The sequence below is a fragment of the Neolamprologus multifasciatus genome, chromosome 20, assembly GCF_963576455.1.
Source record: "Neolamprologus multifasciatus chromosome 20, fNeoMul1.2, whole genome shotgun sequence".
Taxonomy (NCBI): Eukaryota; Metazoa; Chordata; class Actinopteri; order Cichliformes; family Cichlidae; genus Neolamprologus; species Neolamprologus multifasciatus.
In genome coordinates, this window is record NC_140458.1 from 10,449,695 (window position 1) to 10,470,836 (window position 21,142).

The 21,142-nt window shown below is 38.6% G+C and overlaps 1 protein-coding gene across 2 annotated transcripts in view; it reads right to left on the reverse strand.

Moving 5' to 3' along the window:
- Window positions 1-21,142, reverse strand: part of LOC146494465 (metabotropic glutamate receptor 4-like) — a 214,981-nt gene that overhangs the window by 24,368 nt on the left and 169,471 nt on the right. For both annotated transcript variants that reach the window (XM_085146101.1, XM_085146100.1), the window contains 3 exons: window positions 19,667-19,802; window positions 9,782-9,936; window positions 9,366-9,506 (listed from right to left, as the gene is read on the reverse strand). In XM_085146101.1, the coding sequence (XP_085002227.1) occupies window positions 9,366-9,506; window positions 9,782-9,936; window positions 19,667-19,802 (432 nt within the window). The remainder of the gene's footprint in view (window positions 1-9,365; window positions 9,507-9,781; window positions 9,937-19,666; window positions 19,803-21,142) is intronic.

Sequence of the window (21,142 nt, forward strand, 5' to 3'; positions counted from 1 at the left end):
TTGATGGCTTAATATAAACCATATGCTCGCACTCTAAAGTCTGACACGACACAGAACTCTTGGATTTCTGGCTTTTTTTTCTTATATAGTTACTAACTGTATACAGTGGGGCAAAAAAGTATTTAGTCAGCCACCGATTGTGCAAGTTCCCCCACTTAAAATGATGACAGAGGTCAGTAATTTGCACCAGAGGTACACTTCAACTGTGAGAGACAGAATGTGAAAAAAAAAATCCATGAATTCACATGGTAGGATTTGTAAAGAATTTATTCGTAAATCAGGGTGGAAAATAAGTATTTGGTCACCTCAAACAAGGAAAATCCCTGGCTCTCACAGACCTGTAACGTCTTCTGTAAGAAGCTTTTCTGTCCCCCACTCGTTACCTGTATGAATGGCACCTGTTTGACCTCATCATCTGTATAAAAGACACCTGTCCACAGCCTCAACCAGTCAGACTCCAAACTCCGCCATGGCCAAGACCAAAGAGCTTTCGAAGGACACCAGGAAAAGAATTGTAGACCTGCACCAGACTGGGAAGAGTGAATCTACAATAGGCAAGCAGCTTGGTGTGAAAAAATCAACTGTGGGAGCAATCATCAGAAAATGGAAGACATACAAGACCACTGATAATCTCCCTCGATCTGGGGCTCCACGCAAGATCTCATCCCGTGGGGTCAAAATGATCATGAGAACGGTGAGCAAAGATCCCAGAACCACACGGGGGGACCTGGTGAATGACCTGCAGAGAGCTGGGACCAAAGTAACAAAGGTCACCATCAGTAACACACTACAACGGCAGGGAATCAAATCCCGCAGTGCCAGACGTGTTCCGCTGCTGAAGCCAGTGCATGTCCAGGCCCGTCTGAAGTTTGCCAGAGAGCACATGGATGATACAGCAGAGGATTGGGAGAATGTCATGTGGTCAGATGAAACCAAAGTAGAACTTTTTGGTATAAACTCAACTCGTTGTGTTTGGAGGAAGAAGAATACTGAGTTGCATCCCAAGAACACCATACCTACTGTGAAGCATGGGGGTGGAAACATCATGCTATGGGGCTGTTTTTCTGCCAAGGGGACAGGACGACTGATCCGTGTTAAGGACAGAATGAATGGGGCCAAGTATCGTGAGATTTTGAGCCAAAACCTCCTTCCATCAGTGAGAACTTTGAAGATGAAACGAGGCTGGGTTTTCCAACATGACAATGATCCAAAACACACCGCCCGGGCAACAAAGGAGTGGCTCCGTAAGAAGCATTTGAAAGTCCTGGAGTGGCCTAGCCAGTCTCCAGACCTCAACCCCATAGACAATCTGTGGCGGGAGTTGAAAGTCCGTGTTGCTCGGCGACAGCCCCAAAACATCACTGCTCTTGAGAAGATCTGCATGGAGGAATGGGCCAAAATACCAGCTACTGTGTGTGCAAACCTGGTAAAGACCTATAGTAAACGTTTGACCTCTGTTATTGCCAACAAAGGTTATGTTACAAAGTATTGAGTTGTATTTTTGTTATTGACCAAATACTTATTTTCCACCCTGATTTACGAATAAATTCTTTACAAATCCTGCCATGTGAATTCATGGATTTTTTTTTCACATTCTGTCTCTCACAGTTGACGTGTACCTCTGGTGCAAATTACTGACCTCTGTCATCATTTTAAGTGGGGGAACTTGCACAATCGGTGGCTGACTAAATACTTTTTTGCCCCACTGTAGGTGTTGGGTGACTGAGGCATGTATTCCCTTGGAACTTATGGTCACTGTATAGGCTGCTGAGATCATTCGGTACTATTACGTTGTGTAACTGCAGTGTTTCACAGACTAAGAGTATTTGTAGTGGCAGTGAGGCATAGGCACACAAACATACTTGAACATGTGTGCAACACAAGGCACACACACTATTTTAAATGATCTAGCTCCAACTCCAACGCCACCATATTGGACTGCAGCTGGCGACAGTAGTTATTGTTCTGCTCTGCAGCCTTGATGAGGTACAGCATAGCAGCACCATATTTCCATCAGGGGAGCACAAAAAACTGAGATGTAACTCATACCTGGATGAAACTAAAACATTGCTACAATCAGGGTTTTAATAGTTTTGCAATTTTCATTAGTTTTTATTTTTATTTAGTTTTGAATTCAGATTTTCAATTTTATATCAGTTTTAATTAGTTTTTACCAATTGTTTGCTAGTTTAGTTTAGTTTTTATTTTTTTGAAAATCCTTAGTTTCAGTTTAGTTTAGATTAGTTTCAGTTATAGTTTTAGTTGTGTTTGCAATAATTAAGTGTAACAAGTTTTAACAGTTTCATCATATCAGTCATTCTCTTCTGCTTATCCTTGGGTATGTTGCTATTCCAGCTACCATACCCTGCACCCTGGACAGGTCGCCTGTCTGTCGCAGGGCTAACATGCAGAGACAGACAACTCACATTCCCACCTATGGGTTCTTTAAATAAATAAATAAAGGCAGATGAACAACCATTGATACCAGGCAACTATAAAATGTATATCTTGGCCCCAATGAGACTATTAACTCTTGCAGCACCGGGTGTTCATAATTTTGGTTCAAGTGAATTGATAAACTTTTTGAAGGTAATTGACTCACACAGTTGTGTAGATATCCCAGTCCTGTTGTCTCAGGATGCATCACGCTGCCTTGCCTGGGGTTAGCTTCTGTTTTCTGGGGATGAGGGTTGAGTGTGCTCCCTTACCTTCTCAAGGTAAGCTAGGTTAGCCTTCTTGTGTGAGCTTTTCAAGTGCACTTTAAGGTTTGTGGGATTTTTTTCCCTTTAGAAATGTCCCTCATAATTTGTCTGTTTCCACTACAAGACACTTGCTTTATCCAAAACACAGTCATATTCAAAGTTATCCCAAATTGGACTGGCGCTTTCTTCCGACTTTTCCTGACATGATTCTGCGCGTGGACGGAGCAGCAACACAGACGACTCGACTAACGTACTTGCCACCTGCTGGCATAATGAGACACAACAAGAAAAAAATCTGGAAACTAAACTTCATTTTCACCCTTGACTATTGTATGACACGCGCACATCAATGAAAACTAAACACATTTTTGCTATAAATTCAGTTAATTTTAGTTAGTTTTGTGAACACTCATTCCAGTTTTAGTTAGTTTTCCTTTTTTTGTTTTTATTTTTATTTCCATTAACGAAAATGTTTTTTCACTTCTAGTTTTCGTTATTTCGTTAGTTTTCGTTAACAATAATAACCTTGGCTACCATGACAGTTTGAGGGTTTTCAGACAGATAGTAAACCTAAATATTAGTTGTTTTTCAGTCATTTTTGTTTTCTCATGTTGCAGATACCCAGTTTTTAGTATCTTGAATATAACAAAAAAGTATCATAACATTAGCTATCACATTTCTTTTCTAATCTAGTGTATTGGCACCCTCCTTAGCTTAACATATAGACTATATCTCGAAAACTGGCAATGTCCATGACGGATTACAAACTTCTGCCAACTTTCTGTTCTAATTAAAAGCATTGTCGTAATCACCAAATCACTGCCGTAGCTGCAATTAATGGATATTGTAGTTCTCCCTCCCTATCATTCTTTTAAACAATAATTCAATATAACAAATTTGTATAAAAATGTGGAGAAATTAAATTATTTATAAAATAGGATATCCCCTTTGGTTGTTTCTGAGCTAGTCAATATTTTCTCGACAGAGAGAAAAAAAAAAATTGTTCCTGTACTTGATCTTTAATCCAAAGCTTGACATTTGCCTGTGATCCCAAGACAATCAAAGAGCTGTCACACACTGTTTAGTTGTATTGTGTGTTCTTGATGTTTTCATCGAGCAATGGAATTCAGACAATTGAGCAGGCAGGCAGGCAGGCAGACATGTATTTGTGGCTGCTAGCCTTGATGACTCATGTCTGCAGGGATACAAAGCAATAGAATGACTCAAGCCAGTTTGCCTCACTCCAACTGTGACCCTCAACATGTGCTGAAATGACGTCAAGAAGAAGCAGTGCACCTGCAGAAGCTGTTATCTTTGCCAAAAGCCCACTAAGAAAGAAAACATTAATTAGTGGAAATGCTGAATAAAATGTCTTAACTGTTTAAACACACAGACACACATACAGTGTATATATACACATACACTCTCTTTCAGGTCTTGCGCAACTGCTACAGTTGTTCCTTTAGCTCCTAGGACTTGGAAATGCATTAGGATTGCCACATCTATCACAACTGCGGTTTTCTGCTCCTTGACAACTGCTGCTAGATATCAGGTAGAGACATCCATGCACTGTGAGGAGTTTTCATGTCTTCACATTAGTGGCATCCATCTCCTCTTGTAGCCATTTTATTCTTCCACTGGGGTATCTGATTACTGGTAGAGTGTATGTATTGATGGCTTGGATCTTATTCGTACCAAAGACTTTCGGGAAGTATTTGGCTGTGACTGACCTTTGTACATCCTTGTCATAGTTCCCACTGGCCTGTGGGATACTCAAATATGTTTAGATGTCCTGTCTATCTGCTCTTCTGCATTCTAGTAGCTTCGTCCCTTCAGTCCAGATCATCTCCCCTTTCTTTGCAACCATTCAGCCACACATATCTTGTCCAAATGACATCCTGATGTACTTGCTGTAGATCCTTGTAAGCTGAGTCAATATCTCACTTCTGGAATGCAGCTTGATGTCATCCATGTGCAGGATGTGGCTGATGGTGACTCCACTCCTAATTCTATATCAGTATCCACTCTTAGCGATGGCCTGGCTTACGGGGTTAACACCTATGCAGAACAGCAATGGGGGCAGTGTATCACCTTGGTATATTCAACTCTTGATGGTAACTTGTGCGACTGCCTTGGAGTTGTACAAGACAACAACTGTGTTTTATTTCACAGTTCTCTTGAGTTCCTGTTGAATGGATTGAAGCACTCTAATATACATGTGTGGGACATTGAATCATAGGCTTTCTTGTAGCAAATCCAGGCAGTGCTCTGGTTAGTCTGTCTGGTTGGACCTGGAGGGAGGTTGCTGTGGTCTGCTTGAACATCTGCTTTATTCCAGATGTTCAACCAATATTGCTCAGTTTCAGCTCTGCCCTTGTATTAGTGTTCCCTTGTAGTTGAGAGTACTTTTTGGAGGACAGGTCATGTATCCTGTTGACCTCAGCTTCTCTGGCATATCTCTTCAGCCTTGTGCCCAAAGCTGTGAGCCTTGGTTTGGCAGTTTCTTGAGTCTCAGTTTTGGACATCTTGTACCTCTTTTTCATCCTGGACCAATCTCTTGGCTTCCCTGACTTTAGCTTCCAGCGTTCTGATTTAGCACCTTTCTACTCAATTTGAGCTTTTCACTCTTCAAGTCTTCTTCACACTGATGGATGCATCAGGTTCAACTTAGGGTTCAGTATCTTGCCCAGGGACATAGCAAATAGACAAGTAAAGAAACAGTGCTGTGTCATGGCTTTGCAACAGTATTTGTAGCAGATTTGAGGACTAGAGTGTCTGTTCACCCTAAAGAAATTATGATTCATATTTCCCTGCTCATTACTGGTAAGTATAACTGTATCATGCCTTCATACTGTGCAGTGTGTCTCTGCTATGACTGACTTGTCTCCTTTCACAAGTCTATGCTTTTTCACAGCCATTTCTTGTTCATTCTGCTCTGCAAAACAGGATCATGTTTTACGGTTCACTAGCATGAAATACTGTTAAGTACAGTGCAGTGTGAATAGCTCAGAAGGCAAAGTTGAATTCTGCACATTCAGCATTTCACATGTGAACCTTTCAGATTTCCTTTGGGGTCTAATTAGTTTCTGTAACTGGGAGTGTGCAAAACAAACAAACCCCCCCCCCCCAAAAAAAACAAACCAAAAAAAAAAACTGTCTAAAACTTTTTTTAAGATTTTTTTTTAAACTGGTGATTATAAAAATACCCTATGAAAGAGGATAAATGTGACCTAAAAAGTATTCAAGTTTTGTAAAAAAAACCTAAAATGCAGCAAAATGTGTGGGCTGCTTTTCCTCTTTCTGCGACATTGTTTTGAAGATTTTCAAGAATTGTGGCTGGTTAAATTTTCTATTGTCTGCTAACATTATTTTAAACTGCATTCTGTCAGCATGGGTTGTTTTTCTATCTGCTGTAATTTATATTTGGTGGTATTGCTCTTTTCTGGGACCTCCAAGTATCAGTGACACCAAACATGGAACTGATAATGGCAGAAACAGTGGGAAACTGGAGGACAGTATAGTCTCAGTTTATCGGCTGTTTACAGGTAGCTTTCTATAAGGCTTTGTTGTTGAATGTAACAGTAAAATGACCTGTGGCTCGGAGGTGACAATGTGGATCTGAAGCTGCAAAATAAACCTTGTCCTCTGTCGCAACAGATACAAGAACACTGGGAATGAGAACAGCAGTAGAATGTGAATCATACCTACACTCTCCGTTGTTTTCCCTGCACACTAACTCAAATATCCTTTAATGCTTCGGTTGTGGAAGATGACCTACTACTACCCTGCTGTTATGGTACATAAATCACTTGTCAGTAACTTGCATTGTGTGATTAAATGCTTTGATATCATACAAATTGGATAATTACATGCTCAACTAAACATATTGATGGTTGGTTGGTTATTTTTTCACAGATTTTTTTTGAGTGATATCACATAGCTCCAATTTATAAAAAAGCAGTCACAGGAACAACAGGGTTTTAAGGGTTAAATTATTTCCTTTTGTTTGTTGTAAGATGTTTCTTGATAAATCACACATGTTGATATGTTACAGTCGAGTGTGACAAAGAAACTCTTGAAGTGGGAACAGGAAATGATTGTTCTTGCAAAAGTAACAATGGGTAGTAGTGACAGTACTTACAAAAGAATCTGAGGGAAATTACTGTAACTCTTGCCCGTAAAATTTGATGTACCTTGGAGGCTACTCAGAGTAAGAAAGTGGCAGCAGCAATTTAGCTCAAGAGCAGCCACCATGACAACAGATAAATACAGAAATTTCATGAAAGTGTGGATTATTTGAAGCATCTCTCTGTTTTACCAAGAACACAGTGTTGTTAAGAGACTATAAATAAGTCACCATGGTACTGTTTAACTTGCATGGTCATGCTCATGTTCTGTTTTACTAATTTAGTGTGTTCCTTTGTTATTTGGTGGCATTTTGAGGTTGCTGCATTCTACATCACCTGGAATTAAGACAAAAGCCGTCATCGCCTGGTGGGAGGGCAAATCCTGAAATTATATTGTTGAACTTTACTGTAACCACACACTTTAGAAATAGGTAGTTATGCATTATACTGCTAATGAAATACAATAATGAAATACAATAATGAAATAACGAAATACAAAAATGCAGCTGTAATAAAGTTACATACTTTACAAAAACGTATAAACTGTCTTTATCTTTCCAAATGAAAGAATTGTGTTTAGCTTGCAAAACGCTGACAGTCACTTTTTTCTGCAGAAAGCAGTCACAGAATGCATAATTGTGACCACGCAGGCATCTCGTCCAGAACAATTTACCGTATATGACATGTTTACCATACTTCTAAATGAGGTGACCAATGTTTTAGACATTAATCTGAATGAAAATAGGATAAGACATGTCTACGTAATACATGACTCTAATTATGAATCTTGGTGCCATAACAGACACTTTTCAGTTTGTCATTTATAAAGAACCATCATTAATGTCCTGAAATTTGGTGGCTCTGAATTTGATTTTTCTCATGCACATTAGAGTATTGAGATTACCCAGCTTCTGCTTTTTCCTGGTAATGGCACCTGACATGAATACAACCATTAAACTGACATTAGCATGAGACTGTTTCTATGTCAGATCTTGAGTCATTGATTCCATTGAGAATCTGATTGTGCTAGAATAAATTTTCCTCCTTCTTTTTTTAGCATCCAGTTTTATATCAAATTACCTTCTCATTTTCCCTGACTCATACAAGTTTTTGGTTGCACTGCACTGGTTAGTCGCTAGAAGTTAAGGCAGCTTTTTTGCTGATTTTTTACCTTGTTGTAGTCAAAGTCCTATATATCCTATGTTCTATACTATTCTATAACCTATAACCAATTCTACTGAATAAATTGTGATTCTTCATAACTTGTTTCTAAGGAAACTAGAGTCACATTTAATTAGGTAGTGACCATGCCTAGGACATATTTTATCACAATATAGAATTAATTGATAATTAGAGCTTTTCAATGAAAACTACTGTTTAAAGAATAGTGAAAATAAACAAAACACAAGCTTGATTAAAAAAAAAACAAGTGGAGGTTTTTCTCTGTGGGTTTATCAGGTTTCACATTTTGTCATTGTTCTAATGTTGTCATATGAAAATATCAGTTGAAGCTGATTAATAGGTTGGATTTACATGTTGTAAATCCTGTGCTGTAAGCAGCAGTTTATATATAAGTGGACTAGAAGTGTATTATGCTTACAAACAATTATTTTGTATGATGTATTGATCTATCAAAGGGGACAGTGTTGTTCCAAGCAGGTACATCTTAAGGGGATTTGTAGGTTAAATGACAATAACAATTTTTGGTTTTACAATTTCTTGGAGGTCATTTAGACTGTTGCTGTAAATAAGAACCATGGCAATTTTTTTCTGTAATGAGAGAAAGAAAATGATCTTGTAAGAGACACTGAAACCATGATAATTTTACGCCATCACACAGCTGGCCAATCACTGTGTAAAGGGGAGTTAATGTAATATTGCCTGTTTTAAAAGGAAATGACAAGACACAGCCCTCATTTTCTATCCCCAGCTGCAATTATCACTCACAGAGTGTCTTTAGTCATCAAGGCTCAATAGGGCATTGAACATATCTCAGTTGTATAGAACAGTCAGCCTTTTTAGTAATGGTTTTTTGTGTTTGATTATGTAAGATCCTTTAATATATAGGCAGCTATTTCAGAAACTGATTGCCTACAAGCATCAAAGGTGCCAGATTTAAACTACTTCTTTTCTGTGGCAAACAGGCCTGGATAACCTACTGATTTTAATGACCTGAAAGCTTGTTTCTAATGGGACAACTGGATTTAGTATTGATTATATTTTCAGCACATCTGGTGGTGTAGCTTTGTGATTGCCATTGTCGCACACTGCAGATTGAATTAGCCAGCCACATTAATTTCTGTTGGAAAATTAGAGACTCCCATTCACTTATCCACACCCATTACGGTTAGCCTAAATTAGAAGAGTCTGATTGCATTCTCCCTGATGACAAATAAATTTAGCAGTGCATGCTACTTACGCACACACACACACACACACGCACAATGTATTCACAGCAGAACCAGTCAATAAACTTTCATTGATCAAGTGCTGTACATTGACAGAGTGCCCTCTCTGCCAATAAATGTCGACTCACTTGTACATTTTTTGATACCAGATCCTTTCTTCATAGCATGACGACTGAGCTTGCATTGGAAGTTATTCTCCCAAAACTCTGCAAACCAGATATTTCTTCTGTTATTCTCTAGCGTTCGGCTGATGAAGTAGCGATCAAAACCTAAAATCAAATCCAACAGCAACAGCGCAAATTCAGTTAATGGTAATCCAACATTTTTCAAAAGTAAACATTAAGAGTTAACCTTTTACTGTGGTGACAAAGGCAATTATCAACACTGTAAAGCCCTGATTTTAAAAATTGTTTTTGTCAAATCTGGTATCTTCAAGGTAGAATAGAGATTACTAAAGGAGGCAAACATACACCAACAATATGCAGTAAAGTGCAAGTATTAATACAGAATTTACTTCAAACTAAGAGTTTGGCAGTGCAAATACCTTTGATGGACTGTCGTTTGGGTAGAATGGTGACAGCACCCTCTGCCATTTCTTCTTGGTGCAGTATTGGTGAAATTTTGGATCCCCAGCTGTCTGAACCTACCCAGATGAAATGGCCTGTCTGATTGGCCTTCTTGGCTGCTTGAAGGAGACGCCTTTGAAACAAAAAAGTAAAAATAAAGTAATGCTGTTCTCTGATACATTTCCTACACATATGTTCATACTGTGTTTAACGTAAGTCCATGATTTATGTTGATTTTTAAAGTGTAAGGTAACTGCTCTTCAGGTTGTTTCATGACTAGAGTATTCTAAGACAAGTTTTATACTCAGGCAGTTTAGAAAAATTGAAAAGCCATCATAGAATCACTATTCCTTCCCAGTGCAGTGGAATTCTTCTTGGCTGTGGCAGAATGATACCCCTGCCACATTTGTCCAGGCTTGTTGCCAATGGATGTAAGTTTGGGGAGTCATAAAAAACTGCCAATAAGCTCTGCTGCAGCAGCAGAGTTGCATCGGGAAAGCATAGTGACATAAAATTTAAGCACAGCCACCTGGCATGTGAAAAACTACCAACTCTTACACCAGCCCCTATATTGCACAAAAAGTGTCCACCAGCTTACTCAGATTTTCACATAGTGCATGTTGTTTTCACATGAATTCAAGTTGAAGTAAAACTAAGGTATAATGTTAGCATTTTTTTTACTTTTGTAAAAAAATGACTTGGCAAGCAGTGACTCATCCAGCTAACTTTATGTTTCTTTACTTTAGTTTTATGACTGCGAGGTTTTATGTTTGACTGGTAATGATTTTTTCTGAGTCTGGTCTCCCAACATTTAGTGAAATGAGCATGTCTTAAAATGCAATTATGCCCACCATGTAGAAAAAAGAAAGAGAAATCGATTTTTTTTTCACTGTCAGGAGATTACAGTAATGGTGATATGAATACACAGACTGAGAAGTATAATATAAAATAATGCAGTATGAAGTAAAGAGGCACTGATTCGTGATCATGAATGAGCACCTACACTTCCTATTTATTTTCACAGTCCAGGTTTAGTTCTAAACTCAATTTAAATGGTATTTACAAGGTCTAAAATCTGAATTATGCTGAAGTAAAAATCTTTATTTAGCTAGTTTGCTAACAAATCTGATATTTTGGTTGTTTTTTCTTTGTTACTTGCATTTCTTGCTTTTTGATCACTTGGTCATTACATTAAACACCGCCGTTTAATTTAGTGCTGACGTAAACATATTTATTATAGAAGCACTGCAATTTTATTTACCTGTGGTAAAGTCAAACATAAATTTCAGGTGTTGAAAATGACAAAATGATGCACAAACTAACCAATTAATAAAATTCAATGTTACATTTTTACAGTGACAATTAATTTTATTAGTTTTATATGTATGTATTTATTACATAGGTCATGTTATTTCCACACAGAGTAATCTCTGTAGTGTGCAAGCATACCTACCTATCTAGACTGTGAAAGGCTACCCAGCAAATATTATTTCTTATACTTCTATGACCTTGAAATAGCAGTGTAATATAATTATTGTATCATATTAAAGGGCTTCATCAAAACAGCATAGTCTCCTATACCTTCTTTGTAGGCAATTTGGGGTTCCTATTAGTCTTCTGAAGGCTCACACTGCCTGAGTTCAAGGATAGAGAAGGCATGCCGTACTGTGATCCCTCTGGCTTTCTGTAATTACTATATATCCAGACTATTACCCGTTATCAGGACCGGATTAAGTCAATGAGCTCTGGGACGTCTGCCCTGGTCATTATCAAGAGACTGCCCCAAATCACTGCCCTTTTCCACTGTGAATACACTGGCCTACTGAATGGTTGCAGGGAAACATTTCCCCTTACAAAGCCACACGTTTTTTTTGTTTCTTAATTCAGCCTACAGCAATTTATTTCATTTAATTCATCTTGATAGTAGATAATACATTGTAATTGATACATTTGTTTCCCTGCAAATAAAAGCAGGGACACTTTTAACATTACTGTTGTATGCTGTAATAGTTGGGGACAGCAGAACAGATGCCAAATTGGATTAAAGTGTTTTACCAGGATAGAAGGGATATGGGTGAATGGACAAAATATTCAAAATTATTTTGAAAATATTATCATAAAATGAAGTAAAGTAGTCAATCCCTCCCTGACACACTAAGTATATAAGTACTTGTGATACAGAATCACCATTCATTGCTGCATTAACAAACCTGACTGGTTTTGTTGGGTATGTTGTATGTTGTTTTCCCTTTATATAGAAACTCTGGGCTTGCAAAGTAACCTGTACTTGAAAAGGATAAATAAACGTAGCTGGATAAAAAGCATTTTGCTGTGAAAGGTTTATATCTTTTTAGTAAACATATATAATATTTAGATGTACAGACTTATTCTTGATAAAAACTTTGGTGATTCAATACATTTTTACAGTTTACAATTTTACAATTTTCTCCTTCTATGTTTTTTTCAGTCAAAACAATTCTCTGAAAAAAAGTGCTCCAAGTTACTTTACCGAGCCATTTGTTCAAATAAGATTTAATTAAAAATGAATTTCACTTTATCTAACAAATTTTACATGTTACGGCTTGCTCTATAATTACATCTCCAACATGGTTTTTGATGTTGGTGTTAGTACCCACCGTGTGCAGCTTTTTTGTGTATCTCAAACAGCGCTGTGTGAGCTCAGAATATCATGTACAAGTTGGAGCTAATAAATGTTGAACACCAGTTACTTTAAATTAAACTATTACAACACAATGAAGAGTGAGGATTGACTGAGTTTATACATAGATTGGCAGAGAGTTGAAAATGAGGAAACAGCAGAGGCTACTCTAAGCAATTATCGGCTACTGCATTAGCATTTTACAGCAGCCAGATACAATTACAGCCCTTTGCATGTTACATTTGTAATATCTTGTTTATATTTAATCACGAGCTTACACAGCATTTTGCTGCTGAGTGGAACAGTTAAGTTGATGTGGTCTGAATGGAGGCAATGCAGTAGTAATGTTTCTGGCCAGGTGCATGCTATAGCTACGGCGGATCAATAGTCAATTGAATATACACTCAGCTGAATGGGCTGTAACTGGTCATGGCTGATCAGCTAAAAACATCTGATTCTGGTAACTAGCAAGTTATTTCATGTATTTCTATTTTAAAATAATTCCTCGAAGTTCATCAGCCGTTATATTTTACCAAATTTCTCGAATAAATGTAGATACTCATGATTAGATTTTGTTTTAACTATTTCATTTGTCTCTTGTAGCTATGACAGCATTGGTATAAGACCAAGGGTACTGAGGGACCTCTGATGTTGCACTCAACACCTCTCTGATCCTGTCCTCTATTTCACTTCCTTTGCATTTGAAAATCAGTAATGCATGTCATTAACTTTGCCTTCTTTTTGTTTTTTGTGCTTTGCCCTGTTTGCTGTCTCTCTATGCAGTTTATTTTCTTCTCTTAGCTATTCCCTCATTCTGACCAGACACAGAGGAAGTTTGTGCTCCCTCACCCACAGTCTGTGAGATTTTTCCTGCTAAAAGTGTGTGTGTGGGGGTTTCCATTCCTCACTATCGCCAACTGTTTTCTAATAGCAGGGCACTGGAAAAATCGCTAGCCCGACGTCCCGGGGCTAGCGATTTTTCCAGTCGGGCTACCAAAATCTAACTCAGCCCTGCCCGTCGGGCTATCATAGGAAAATATATGTAAGTGCTTTTGCATTCTTTCGCCAATGTAGCTGAGTAATTATGTCATTGGCATCGATGAGCCACTGTCAATATGTGACATATTGAAATCGCGTTTGAATTTGCGCTTGCTTTTTGCTTTCATTTTCATTTTGCGATCGCGCGAACGGTGTATAGAGAGCGGCAGCACTGATTGGTGAGTGACGATTAATTGCGCACCAATTCCTCTGACATCGTCTTATCACTCATTAGCTTACTATTCAAACGCGACAAGTGAAATCTCTCGCAGCAAGCTTAAACATGTGAGAGGTTGAGTGCGCAAAGAATCGCTGATCATTATGTAAGTACGTGTGTAAAAGCAGCAGGATTTACGCTGGTATTTTAGTTCTGCAGAGCCAAATAAGACAGGTCAGGGTGAAGAAGGGGCAGCCAAAGAAAAGCCGATCACAAAACGGAAAAGATATGACAAATCGAGCCCGTTCTCACTCCCGAGGCGTAACATGGCGACGTTTTGTCACGTCCCGCGGCGTTCCTGAGGAACGCGAAAGGAGACTTTCGGCGTTCTTATGGTACGCGGCGGGTTATGGCTGAAATCCAGTGCAATGACGCTCCCGCGGTAACCAACGTTCCAGCCCTGTATTCCAGCCCTAAACCTAACCTTATCCCTAGCCCTAACCATAACCTTTTTCCTCACCTTAAACAGGACTTAAATGATGTTAAATAGCGTGTTTCTAAGCTATTTGAAGGAAAAGAGCGAGATTGTAGACGGTTCTCATATTTCCTCATTTTTCCGAGGTCGTCATTTAGGAATGTGGTGGGTAGCCGAAAACGTAATATGTTGACGATTTGTCACCTAGCCTAAAGACTATGAGGCAAAAAGAAAGCGCAGCTTTTTTGGTTTCATGGACAAAAGAATTTCTGTGGCTGGAATATGACGAGCTAAATAACATGATGTTCTGCCAGGTGTGTTGTGAGTTTCATTTGATTTCTGAGTCGACAAGCGCCTTTGTTACTGGGACCAGTCATTTTAAGAAAGACCCCATCAGAACCCATGAGAAATGCAAGAAATGCATTATTGCCCAGTCTGCAGTATCTTTCCCAGAACAAACACCAATTGCAAAAAAACATACTACAAATAAACCAAGCACAACAAGAACTCCTGAAAAAGCTGTTTAGAACAGCGTGCTATATTGCAAAGAGTGAACTACCATTGGCAGAATTTAGCAGTCTTTGCAAACTTCAAAAAGCAAATGGCCTAGATCTTGGTTCCACTTACTTCTTACCCGTGACTTCAGTGAAAATTTCAGATTCAGGATCTGACACAGACTGATTCATGTTCTACACAGTTCTTACAAGTTCATAGAAATTTCTGTTCAATTAGAACCAAGTATTTGAGTTGATGATTGTAATTTTTATACAGTTGTTGTGATTTGTATTTTAACAATTTTTTTGATTAATTTTTGTTTCCGTTACAATATTATACTTTAATGTATAATATTGTAAAGGAAACCAAACGTAAAAAAAAAATCTTTTTTTATTCGGGCTACTTAAATTTATTTTGGGCTACGAATGCCTAAGAATGCCTGCCCGAAGGGCTACCAGAGATTTTGAAATTTTGCGAGCCTTGAATAGGCTCTCAGTCTGGTGAGCTATACAAAAAAAATAGAATTTTGTTGAACTGAGCATATTCAAGTATAACAAGATTTGAGATGTGTAACTCATAAATATTTAGATAAGGTAATATAATCAATAAATCTATAACACACATTCTAATACAGTCTGCAGTATTTAACACAGTGGTTCCCAAACCCTTTGTTTCACAAGAAAAATCCCCCCCAGCACAAATCCTCCAACCACACACACCCATATTTTGTTTTCAAACTCCATTGCAGTTCATTTCACAACCCAAACATTTAGTAAACAATTAAACAAATAAAAGTAAACTGCAATAAATTACAGGTAGAAATATAATAACTAACTCTTTTACACTACGTCCACACCTACACAGGTATCTTTGTAAGTGCAGCTGTTTTTATGTGTTTGGGCCTTTCGTCCACACGTAAACGACATTTCGAATCAATTTCAAATCAAATTGAGATTTTTTAAAACTCAGGTTTTGCGTTTACGGGTGGACGAGGAATACAGAGTTTGTCACGCAACGTCAAAGGTATGTGACTTTTTTCACGTCACGCTGTGCGCTACGTTATTGTTTACATTAGATGAATTGCAGAATGGCAGATAGAGACAAAATACTGTTACTGTTAACCTTACTATCTTCCGTTTTTACACGCTTACATACACACACACGGTTACTGTCCCTCTATTTTAAAAGGCAGAGGCGTCACGGTGTAATTATTTTACGTGTAGCTGGGTTTTTTTACCTGTGTAATAATATTCAACATTGCTATCAATTTTTTGAACATTTTTCAAAAAATGCCTCTCTGTGCAAAATTGGTTCAAAAACATAAACAACTGTGGGATGCTGTTTGTCCATGATATGAAGTGGGGAACAAATGATGGCAGGATCAGCCTGGTATCATTTGTAGCCCACTGTAACTTTACTATATAAAGAGTAGGGGTGCAACAATACTCGTATCTAGGGTTGCCAACTCCCTGAGAAATAAATAAGGGACACCTCGTGGCCAGGGCCGGGCGACCCAGTTGTCTTCACCCTTCCCAGTGTGGTGAATTTTTTAGCTCTTTTTTTGTGTGTGAAATTATTTTTTTTAACCATTTGACTTGAATTTGATTTAAGTAGATGCGTATTCTTTGTGATATCAACACATGGGAAACAAAAATCATTTAGCCATTTATTTTTAGCTCAAAATGACAACATTAACACAATAAAACAGGTCTCTTTCTTAAACAGAAGCCTGTCATGCTTAACTTTTGATAATAAAAGTAAATCTTTCTTTAAAAGAACTCTGTCCTGCTTAACTTAAAATTATATAAATTAATAGAAAACAATAGAAAGAAAAATATTCTTGTAACAGTGCACATTTAGTGCATTTAGTGCAATTGGCTTCAGCAGAGGCATTATTTCAGCTTTTGCTCCCGTTTGTAAACCCACTTGTTCCCATGATTACGCGTCATAACTCATCATCATTATTCATCTATGTATTACTTTTATGTATTACTCATCTATTTGTTGTAATCATCTATCCTTGCAGTTGTTTATTACACAAAATAAATTATATTATCACACTTCTGGCCACATAGCGCTGATATTCACTGCACATGCCCATTTTAACCTTAACCAGAGGGTTTAAAAACAAACAAACCAGTGTTTACCATATCTGGTTCTGCCGTGGCCTGGTAGACAAAAATTGGTTAAGGGTTCCCCGAGCTTTCACGCCCCTCATGTTCTTCATGTGCTCACCATTAGAAGCACGCCTATGGAAAAAGTGCGCCGGCACACAGTGCAGTGCGCTTTATAGATGTTATCGTGCACTTTTCCAGCCAGGTGTTTTCCTTTTCCCATTCTTCCCTGCACTTTTGCAGCCTTTTTTTCTTTCTCTGAGAGGAACAAACATTGCTGGTCTAATGCCTGGCTCACACTGTGCGATTTTTGGCCCATTTTGAGCCGATTTTTGAGTCGTGCGACCAATTTGGTGATCGGCCCGATTTTGGCCTTCATCGTAGGCCATCGTAGTATACGTGGGGTAACGAGAAGCGATTAACACCTCACGACCAGCTCCCGATCATCAATCGCTCGTGAGGGTGTCACCGCAGCCGCTCACACTGCTCACGTGCAAACACGTAAACGTCGGTGAAAAAGACGGAGCAGCACGGCTGTGCAGCGTGTGATCTGGACTCAAGCGATGGAGGCACAACTTGTAGAACTTTGGAAAGCTCATCCGAGCCTTTTCGATGTGGCATCACCAAATTATCACGACCACAACAACCGTGAAAATAGTTGGATTTACATCGCTGCTCAATCACAGCTGCCTGATCATGTTTGTCATTAGTAATTTAGCAAAGTTGATGGTGGTGTGTGTCTGTGTGAGTGAAAGACAAAGAGGGAGAGCGAGCGACAGATTTTCTGTTATAACCTTCATTTTATGGAGGCACAGTGTGACTCAGGTCGCATCAGAGCATCGGGCGGTATAGTGTGAGACCTGCATCGTGACCTACGAACTTATAACCCATGCGAGCCAATCGTGCAGTTTGAAAATCACAGTGTTTGCCCAGCTTCAGGTGTACTGTCGTCTGAGACTTGCGCCGCAGTGTCGGCGTTTGTTTCCCTGTTGGCCATGCTTTTTGTTGTGGTCATCTGTTGTCTTCCGGTATTTTCTCCGCAAGCGACCTTTCCTCAACCAATGAGATGAGCGGTAATCTGAATTGTCATACTCGAATAAGTGTGCTGTCAGCTCATTGGTCACAAAGCAGGGGCGGGGCTGGGAATTATGTTTTCAAACAAAGCGTTAATTACATTAAAACTTATAGACTACTTTTGATTCTCACTGTATTACGGGACAAAGTGCGTCCCTTATTAGCTCAATACGGGACGTGTACTTTTGTTTCTAAATACGGGACGATTCCGTTTTTTAAGGGACGGTTGGCAACCCTACTCGTATCGATATTGAATCGTTCGATACAGTGCTTTCGGTTCGGTACGCATATATATCGAACAATACAAAATGTTTTATTTATTTTATCAACTTTTCTTCTGACGATGCTGTCTGTGTTGAGCGCTCAGTGCATCTGCGTTCGACTACTCCGCCTAGGCTGCACTGTCGAGCGCAGATCCACTGAGCGCAGTGCAAGCTAGCAAGACAGAAGCTAAGCTCGTTGCAACATGGCAACTGCCTCAAAGCTACCCGAAATTGAACCTCCCCCACCCTCATTCAGATCTGGCGTTTGGAACTATCTTGGTTTTCATGTGAAGCATGACCCTGATGGTAAGCACGTCATGGACAAAAGTAAAACAGTATGTCAGAAGTGCCACGCAATGCTCAATTGGTGGGAAGTAGTGCATTAGCGCAGTTAGCTTGTTAACGTGTTGACGCTGTCCAGCCCCAAGCACGGAGCAATCCACGGTAACTCATTAACGGAGATTTGCCGCGTTATGGCGTTAATGTCATTTTAACGAGATTAACGCTGACAGCACTAGCGGGAACACAACGAATATGACTGCACATTTGCGCAGACATCATCCTAGTGCAAAGACAAGTGGAAGCAGACAAAAACAACAAGCACGCATGCTACAAACTTTATCCGAGTCATTTAAACAGCCGTTAGCACATGATTCTCCTTATGGGGACCTGATATGTTTAATATGCTGCTGAGAGTATAGCCCAGAAGAAGCGTATAGTATAGCTTTTATTTTGGAAAGAGCCATTTCTCTGTAATAAACTCTCTTTTCCAAAGATGAGTGATTTCTCGATCAGATAGATTTTTATTATATTGTTGTTTCCGCAACATTAAATTTAAAAACTGTACTTTTGAGTTAAAATATAAATATTTATAATTTTAATAAATGACAAATTAAAAAGACATGAACAATTTTTTGTATCGAAAAAATATCGAACCGTGACACCAAAGTATCGAACCGAACCGTGAATTTTGTGTATCGTTGCACCCCTAATAAAGAGCTAACATCTCCAAAATGTCAGGAGTAGTTAGTCATTACAAGACGTGTTTGTGAACTAAAAATCAAGAATGTGGGATTCTGTAGGTCCGTGATTTGGAGAGCCCAGTGCGTGCTCCCGACGGGCCCCATACTTTGGGAACTTCTGATTTAATAATAATAATAATAATAATAATGATAATTACTTTATTGATCCCCGTGGGGAAATTACTTGTTTTTCTCTGCATTTGACCCATTCACTCAGTGAAGCAGTGGGCAGCCACTAAGCAGGCGCCCGGGGAGCAGTGTGTAGGGACGGTACCTTGCTCAGGGGTACCTCAGGGTAGCCGTTCAGTGGATTCGAACCCCCGACCTTCCAATCATGGGGCGACCATTGTACCTACTGAGCTACCCGCTAATTAGCCCGCTGATTTAACACCTGCCTGCTCGTCGTGTAGCTTGGAATTTCTTGAAGAACTATATCTCATTTAAATTTATTTCCCATGGCATAAAAATAGGTATGTGGTGTTAAGCAAGTGTTAAAAACAGTAGTTGAGATAAGTCTGGATAAACATTATGTTACTTGACAGTACTCAGGATTCTGCTGTACTCACCTGATGTCATCCTCATTGGCAAAGATAATGACTACTCGAGCATTGGGGTTCTCACTCAGCCTCCGGATAATCTTGTCAAACTCTCCAGATCTTGGTTCACGTGGTATTTTCACTGACTGGGAAATGCACAAACCACCTGATTGAAAAAAACAAACAAAACAAAAACAATGTTTCCAAATGTTTCATTAGGAGAACATGTTTACGATGCAATTTAACTCTAATTTTGCCTTTGTCTTCTTTTAACCCATATCTTTTTTCAATCCTCTGGACTTTCTTTTATGATAAATGCACTATTAAATGTGCACTGGTGCAATATTTCATGGAATGAGGGATGCAAGACATTAAAAAAAAGGTTTTTCCTTGGACAAAAAAAAAGCCATTTTGGAGACGGGACTAACCATCAATTCAGGTTATGATTCTGACAGTGATACCAGGGGGCAGTAGCATTTGCTACTACATAAATTTTCTAACTGGGAACTGTTTCCTTTTGTTCTTGCATTTTTTTTCTATTACATGGGTTGTTTCAATTTTTAAAAAAATTTAAAAAAAGTCCCAGGATTGTACCACGTTTGAAAGGGAAGTAGAAAAAAAGAAACAGAAATGAAATACGTTACTTCAATTTCCAATTCAGTTAGTCAGATAATTGCTTCGGGGTAATATACAAGATTGTCCTGTGATATTGATTAGTTATCTATTTAGGTAATGACCAGCAGCAACAGCAACTAGCAAATTCCGGCATTATATTTTAGGCATAGTGAAGCAGAAAACTGAAACGCTGTTTCAAAATTGGATGCAGTATTGAAATTTGCATCGCTGACTCTCTGAAGCTAATAATTTATAAAATCCCATTAGCTTATTGAAGTTTTGGCCAATTTGGCCTTCATTTCATCCTAGAAAACAACAGTTTTAATAAAAAAGTTTTAACCACTGAATACATTTCAAGGGTAGAAATTTTGCAGTAAATTTCAAACTCTTTTTACTCCTCATTTATTTACTTTATTTATTTAAAAGATGTGGACTGTCTTGGTTCTACATAAAACAAGATAACTGTAATGACACAATACATGATGCTCTAATGGTTGAATGACAGTGCAGCTGCTTAGTGCTGTGCAGGTGGAAGGATTATTCTTTTACCACTTGGACACATGAAGTTTAATGAAATTTCCCCTTGTGGGACTAATAAAGGTATCTTATGTTATCTTATTTTAACATTCAACTGGTGACAATTTGTTCCTGTGTAATTTGGTGATTTTCATGTGTTCAATACACAAAGATTGTATTCTATCCTTGGCTCAACTCTCTCATGCTGGTGTACACCCTGTCATCAATTTTTTTTAAATGCTATTTTTTTGACAGGTTACCACAGTGACAGATAACCACTTATTGTCCCACCAACATTTTTTTTAGAATCACTAATCAACCTAATAAAGAGGCCTTTCTCAGATTCAGACCTTCTTGCTATGAGACGGTCAGTCT